The sequence below is a fragment of the Stegastes partitus genome, unplaced genomic scaffold (assembly GCF_000690725.1).
Source record: "Stegastes partitus isolate 25-593 unplaced genomic scaffold, Stegastes_partitus-1.0.2 Scaffold1318, whole genome shotgun sequence".
In the NCBI taxonomy this organism is placed as follows: domain Eukaryota; kingdom Metazoa; phylum Chordata; class Actinopteri; family Pomacentridae; genus Stegastes; species Stegastes partitus.
The window spans coordinates 78,582-86,435 of record NW_007579049.1 but is presented as its reverse complement, the minus strand read 5'-3'; the positions used below and the strand labels follow the sequence as shown (position 1 = coordinate 86,435).

Here is a 7,854-nt window from a genome sequence, read left to right as displayed (position 1 = left end):
GAGATAGAAACAAAAAGGACTGTTTGGGAAGCTCCTTTGACAGTCAGGCAAATTTTGTTCTGACAGTTTGGCACACGGGAAGCCAAAGCCAAGCTTTTTCTGTCCAAACAAAATGTAAGTCTACTAACTCCAAGTATTTAAAACATAATGAAAGTAATATAGAAATATTTACAATCTGCAGGAATATGCAAATTATTTGACAGAAAATGTGCAAGATTTTAAATGATGTAATGGATCAACTTTAAAGGGTCAAAGCAGTAATAATAATAATCCTCTTTAAGAGGCTGCATTCATGTAATGGACTCTAATGCAGAGTGTGTCTGAGGCCGTGGTTGGAGCAGCTGCTGTTGGGAGAAAGTCTTCCTTTGGAACTGCTTTACAGATATGAAAATATAGCAAGAAATCAGTCTGCAGAGTGATTTATTTAATGACACTAGCTAAATTATATCATTCTTACATATAGTTAAGGATGACAGATGATAAAAATAAAACAAATTAAAGAAAAAAATTATTTAGAAAGACATTTTAAAACAAGAAAAGTATTAGTGATTAAATGGGTGTTTTGTGCTAGTTTGAGTGGAAAGATAAACATTTTTCCATTCAAATATTTATTTCAACAATGAAAATAAACCGCCATTTTGATCAGGCGCTCCGCGGACACCTCTGTTTACAGTAATTTCCCGGCGTCCCTTGCGGCCTTCCTTTTCCTCCATCTTTCTGGAACTTTAAGCAGGTAAGGGCCAACATGTCCGACCAAACCGTGAAATATTAACGTTAATCCGGTTCTTCTCCAGCCGATAAGCACCGGCAGCTGTCAGTTAGTTGTTGCTTCGCTCTCCGGTATGTTTGTGTCCGTGTTCGGAGGACTGATGGCGGAGATTCAGGCCGGATGATTATGCTAACAGCGGCTAACAGAGCGGTGGTCAGTCCGAGCGGAGCGGCTGAATCCTCCTGATGTTCAGCCTCATGTGTCGGTGTGTTTGTTTGAGTAGAGCCGGTTATCACGGCAGTGAGTGGAGCCGGTTCTCCCTGTGCGAGTGTATTACCGGGTGTGAGTGTGTTACCGGGTGTCTCACGTAAATGTGAGAAGTTAGCCGGGCTAGCATTAGCATGTTAGCATTGGTGTAAGTATGTGAATGAACCCGCGTTCAGAAGTTGAGGAGGTGGAGCGGACAGATGGGTTACCTGGAACAGTTGGTGTCCACGGACAGAAGCTCAGCAGGTGCAGCAGAAAAACGTGTTAACTGCTGAAGTTGGTGTCCGGTTCGGTTCTGTCAGTTGAACCTCCAGCGGTGCTGCCAGACTTCACTGATAAAGTAACTCAATCAGCGGCCATGACCAGTGGGATCGCTGTGAATTTCCTCCAGATTCCGTTTCCTGGTTTAGGCTGAATTTGTCTTTAATTTGTATGATTAAGTGGCCGTATTGTCAATGAGCAGCTCCTGTTTGCTCTGCATCGTGGCTGTATGAACAACTGTCACCGGATCAATGTGAGACTGGAGAAAACCTAAAAACGGGCAGCTTCTGAACTGAGTTCTGTTTTGGTTCCTAAGTTGGTTTCTGGGAGTTCAGAATCAGAATGAGCTTTGCTGACCAAGTATTTGCTCAAAATACACACATGCATTTCAACTAAGGCAGCAGGTTAAAGAAAAGTAGTGTTCAGCGGCTCAGGTGTTGAAAAGTTAACGAACAGTTTGGTGCAAGTCTGAGACAGAAATACATCGATTTAATCAGTGACAGTAGAGCAGTCAAATAAATGGCAATATGTGGACTAGAAACATATCTGTGATGCATTTAAAAGTATTAGAACAGTCTGTCTGTGTCGGAACATGTGTTTCCAGAGAAGAGGTTTGATTTCTGTCACGAGATGCTGAAGCTGTTCCTGCTGCTTTATTTCTAATCAGCCGAACTGGTGTTTCTGGAATAAGTTAATCCACCTGTTCCCTCCACCTTCACAGTGTCTGAGCTGCTCCATGTAGGCTAAGAGCTGCTGACACTCGTTTTACCCTCCCTGAATGAAACCGACCGTTCTGCGTCTAAAATTAATTATTCTTTCAATATTATGGCTGCAGTGTGGGATGTACGAGGTGTGGCTGTAATTGAGGTCTATTGAAGTTCAGTGGATGGACACTCACTCACTCGTCCATCAGTGTGTGTCACAGCGTTCAGGCTGCACGCTGTGGTTCTGATCAACCCACTTCATTTCTATTCACTGCCAACATTTTGCAGCATGTCTGACTTTATTACTGTCACACAGTGAAAGTGTTTAAGGAGCAAAATATCATAAATGAAATGCACTGACAATAAATACATCACAATTTATTTTCTGCAATTAATTTAAACTCTGTCTGTGTCTGTCTGCAGGTGAACTCACCTGAAGAAGACGAAAATGCCTGGAAGGTAAGTTCACACGATTTCACATCATAAACTATCGACCAGCTGCACATGAAGGCTCTGTTTGTTTGTCACAGTCTATCAGTCTTTGTTTTTCATCAGACAGTTTTGGTTTTGATTCGTCTTTAACACGTAAATCAAACTAACAAACATCTGGTCCTGAGGAACCTTCACAGCTCATAAAGTGTCTCTAAACGTTCCATATATGTTCCCCCAACACATGGAGATGTTAAACCTGAGCAGAAAACCAGTGTTTCTGTTGTGACTCCAGCTATAATCAAGTTATTCTGATTGAGTCTGAGAACACATGTTGCTGTTTTATCTCCTCACATGAGAGAATTTTCTGCTTTTCTTCTTCCTCTGACGTTTCTCTCTGAGTCCGGTTTTATTTTGACATGTTGAACGTTTCTGCTGCCTGTTTAAACGCCTCCAGCTCACTGTGGCTCTGCTGTTTCAGACTGTGGAGTAAGGCCATCTTCACCGGCTACAAACGTGGTCTGAGGAACCAGCGCGAGCACACGGCCCTCCTGAAGCTGGAGGGATGCTACACCAGAGACGAGGTTGACTTCTACCTGGGCAAACGCTGCGCCTACGTCTACAAGGCCAAGAAGTAAGTAGGACGTCCATGTTGTTGTTGTCTGTGAACCGCTGGAGGTTTCTGTAGCGTCTCTAACTGACTGGACGTCTCTGTGCAGGAACACCGTGACGCCCGGCGGTAAACCCAACAAGACCAGAGTGATCTGGGGGAAGGTGACCAGAGCTCACGGCAACAGCGGGATGGTCAGAGCCAAGTTCAGCAGCAACCTGCCGGCTAAAGCCATCGGACACAGAGTCAGAGTGGTGAGTCTCAGACGGAGGCGTTAGTCAGCGTCCTGCTCAGCCCCAGCACTGAATTCAGCTGTTAATCCTAAACCGTATTTATAATGTTCTTCTTGTTTCTGATTACTCATTAAATTGTACTCATAGCACAGGATGCGTTTACAAGTGTTTATATTTAATCTTGTGCCCCGATGCTTTGGTCGTTATCATCACCATGATTCTGGCTGCTGTTGTCCCAGAAAGTGAACTGAATGGATTTAAGGCAGATTCAGTCAGACAGATGCACAGAGAGGCAGCGGTGGTGCGTTCAGGGACACTCAGACCACAGAAAAGTTGGTCAGATTTCCCTCATGGGGTTTATTTAATCCCAGGATGTGAAGTAAAGTAGACGTAAAATAATGTCTTTCCTGTGCGATGGGCAAAGAATCAAAACCTGCATAATCTGTGTTCCAGACACGGATATTGTGTTCGAAGGCGGTCAGACATTCAAAAGGATTCGGATCCAGTTCTGTGTTTTGTTTTTTGTTTTTTTAGAAATTATTCTGATTCTTGGCTTCGCTTTGTGGACGTTAAAATGTTGATCAGCAGGTTGTTTGTTCTTTGTTGTGTTAGTTTGTGGTTCTGTTGAGTTTTTCTGTGTCAGCTAGATCACCATGGTAACTGATGCTGTGGAGGTAACCTGCTCCGGGTCGGTTCTGTTCGTAGTTTTGGGTTCGAGTCAGCTGCAAGAAGCGTTTCTCTTGAACCAGTTGTTCTCCTGATGGTTCTCAGATTCTTGGCTCAGGTTTTATCTGTGAACCTGTTGAGCTTTACGTTAATGAAACCACCCAATGAAAACTGGGTTTATTGTTGTCGCTGGAATCTACACGTGTTCAGTTTGTGATACAGAAAGAGAAGTCGGTTTAAGCTGCTGCTGCTGCTGAACTCAGGTCAGTCTGTTGGTGGTCATCACAGAAAATCGTCAGAGAATAACATTAATTTCACTTTGATGTGGCCCAAAAGTCTCCCTCGTTCTGGGACAGCGTCAGACCTGAACACACTGTTGGACTCACGGTTATAGTTTCAGAGCTCGAATGTGCAGCTCAGAGGGAAAATAAATACATGAACTCACAGCAGCAGCAGTTTTCTACCAGGATCTCTCTTCCTTTCAGTAACGGGGTTTCTTACTGTGATACTCTACGCTATTACAAACTGTTCCTCTGACTGAAGTAGGCGGCACACGATTGGTCCATTTAGTTCAGAAGAAGAGTCACATGATGCATCAAACAAAGCGCCACACTGAAGACGACCAACTGTTGTTCACAGAAACAAGGTTTTAGGTTTTTGTTGAGTCGACGAACGCAAAGAAAATCCTGCTTTGTGGTCGTCAGGTTACAGCCTGAGCAGTGTTGATGTATCAGGGTAGGATGTGTACAAGTGTCGTATCTGTATGAGTTGTGTTGGTGTCGTAGTATGAACAGAACCACTTAGAACGTCTGTGGTGGTTTAAACATGGGTTTGGTCTCAGTCTGCTCAGGTGACACTTAAACTGTGCGCCAATATCCAAACTAGCAAACTGTACAGTACCTGAGGAACAGATGTAATATGTCCCAGAACACGGTACAAGTACCAGGATGTTCTAATGCATCAGGCTGACCCACAAGCCCAGTCGTATACATACTGAATGACGCGGTACACTGTCAGGGCAGGTGTAGGATGTTCTAGTGAAAACATCACATCAACGGATCCAAAACCTGTCTGGTGTTTTATTGTGACACTTCACGTGACCTCTGTTTTATTCTGACGTCTTCCTGTTTGTGTTCCAGATGCTGTATCCTTCTCGGGTCTAAGGAGGAAACCATCGTCTCTGCTGTTGTTGTTGTTTGTACAGAAACAATAAAGTGATCGATAATGTGATCGGGTCCAAAGCTGCTTCTGTGTCTTTTATTTCTGTTGACTGAAGTTCCTTCCGGCTGCCAGCAGGAGGCGGCACTGAGGGAGTCAAAGCCCTGAACCGGGTCTACAGGAGCAGTAACAGCTGATTCACTGGCAGGAGCAGCAGCAGTTATATCAGTCTGTTTAAAGTCAGAAATAAAGAATTAAAAATGTCATACGTTTAATTTCCTGAATCGTCTGTGAGGGAAGTGTTTTAGGAGTTTGTACGTTTTACATTAATGATCACTAAAATAACACAAAATGAAAAACCAGTGACTTTATTTACTGAAATAAATGTTCTGATTCTGTCATGAGTTAATTTATATTCAACGTGTCATTTACAGGAATTAACCAACAGTAGATCAGATTATACAAAACCTCCAACATGAAGCAAAGCTGATGTGAGCTTAGAGTTTATGTGATTAAATATTTAAACCATCAGTTAACTTTCTCATAAACAAAATGCGACTCATCAAAACTATAAACTGTGATTTTAATTTATCTTCATTTCACAAAGTGCAAATGTTAAGACAATTAAATGCAGTTGAGCAGAAAATCAAACAATTAGTAAACCAATAAAATTACAACAGAAAGATTCAGGTGTCGAATAAAACCGTTAAATACAGAAACTAGACGAGAGTCAACTGATAACAGAAGAATAAGAAAATTACAAACTTTATTACTAAGTTCTTTTAAATGATCAAGTTCTTCTAATGTTCTGAAAATATTTGGACACTTTGTGAGTCATGTTGGATATTTTGGGTAAATTCTCTTAATTTTTTAATTAAAAAAACATAAATTTGGACAGTTTTTGTCATGATGGAGACATTCCAGTCGTTTTGGACGATGAAAGGTTAACGTTGAATAAACATCTCCAGTGTTTTAGTACAAAGTTAATTCACCAACTGGTCCGTTGGTAGAAACATGATCAGCAGATGTTTTAATAATTATTCATTTAAAAAGTGTTTTTTTTTTTAACTTAAGTTTGAATCTGACTCAACAGAACCATCAGAAAAGTTTAACGGCTGAAATCTTTAATCAGTCCAATGAGAACATAACAGAGTGATCAATAGTCTGAATGTTTATCAGCTGCAGGTTTGTTTGGTTTGAACAAAGAAGAAATAAATCCTGTAAACGAGGTGATTTATCCTCCAGGTGAACCATGATGCAGCAGATTAAGTTCAGTGACAATATTTGTGACTGATTATTGATTATTGATCACCTGAAACCAGAACCAATCACAGCTACATCCTGACACACTGAACTCGGGGCAGTTGGGGGTCTATTACGTCAGTGATGATGTCAGAGGAATGCAGCGGGCCCACCGCCTACGTCACACTCTGACTCCATCTCCCGTGATGCTCCGCGCCGCCGCCGCTGCGCTGCAGCCTCAGTGTTTACAGAGAACAGCGGACCTGAAGGAGGACAGGCAGGACCGAGGGGCGCTCGCGCTGTGGACACGGACGGACGGACGGACGCACAGGTGAGACGGAGGACAGGTGAGACAGCGCGAGGACCGAGCGTCACGTGTCCTCGGGTCTGTGTCCCGAGCGCGAGGACAGTTTGTTTGATAACCGCAGCATCACAGGCTTTTACTGTGAAGGAGCCTCCGTCCCAGCGCCTTTTATTCTGGAAAGTTCTTTTATTGTGTAGCGTTACTGCAGGTTTTACTGAGGTAGTATTGTAGTTTTCAGAGTAACACTGCTGCAGTACTCATGAGTTCTGATGCTGAGGAGATACTGAGGACATTCTCAGTAGACTGATCCAGATGTTCTCCTCCAACTATCCACATGTTTGTGAGGTGAACGGTCCAATGTTTCCTCTTAAACAATCAGAGACTAACTTTGTAGAGACAAGACTGAAGATGCCTCAAAGTAGAAACTCAAAGCTACAAAACTGAGTCCAGCTGTGACTCAGTCTAACTGCATGAACGTGGTTCTGAAACGAGCTGTGAGCAGCAGAACCTTCTCAGGTTTGGACCGAAAGCAGCAACCAGGAGGTCTAGAAGGAGCCACAGTAGCACTGATCAGGGCTGCAGTGGTCGTCCTCCTACAATGACTCCAGATGTTTCATAATCGATCAGTGACAAACAGACGACAGCTGCTTCAGACGTGGTGTCGAGGTCGTCGATGGAAACCAGAGTTAGTGTGGAGCTCACTTCAGAACATCAACATCTATGGACGGAGGACAAGAACTGATGAAGATGTAACTTTGTTGAAGGACATGAAAAGAAGCTTGATGGATGTTGGGAGAACAGATAAAACCAAAACAAATGCATTCCAGATGGAGTCCAGATGTTTGGTGTGAACCTGAACCAGGACCCCCACAGTGCTGCACAGTCCTGACAGTGAAGCACGGAGGTGGCAGCATCATGATACCAGAGCATGAGTGTGACGCACCATGAATAAACTGTGGATAACCGTGGTAGTCTGCAGCAGCTTGAAGAAGAGGAATATTCCAGCAGGAGAACCATCCAGAGAACAAAATCTTACCGGAGTTTCTACAGAAGAACAAAGTGAAAGCTGCGACCTGGATGGTAAAAGTCCAACCCAACATCTTTGGGGTATTTACAGAAAAATGTGGAGCAACGCAACCCCTAAAGCAAAGAGCAGCCTTAGGAATGAAAGAATGAAGAACATCTCTGCTGATGCTCATATCCTCCATGATGAGTCAGCAGAAATCTGTGGACGCTAGTGTCCTCCATGATGAGTCAGCATGACGAGTCAG

General features: G+C 43.2%; 1 protein-coding gene across 1 annotated transcript; it reads left to right on the top strand.

The window, feature by feature from the left end:
• The first annotated feature begins 665 nt into the window (after positions 1-665).
• Positions 666-5,124, top strand: rpl35a (ribosomal protein L35a). The gene is made up of 5 exons (XM_008298446.1): positions 666-733; positions 2,365-2,400; positions 2,852-3,004; positions 3,090-3,234; positions 5,019-5,124. The coding sequence occupies exons 2-5, from the start codon at positions 2,390-2,392 to the stop codon at positions 5,040-5,042; spliced, it is 333 nt and encodes a 110-aa protein (XP_008296668.1). The 5' UTR covers positions 666-733; positions 2,365-2,389; the 3' UTR covers positions 5,043-5,124.
• The last annotated feature ends 2,730 nt before the right edge of the window (positions 5,125-7,854 follow it).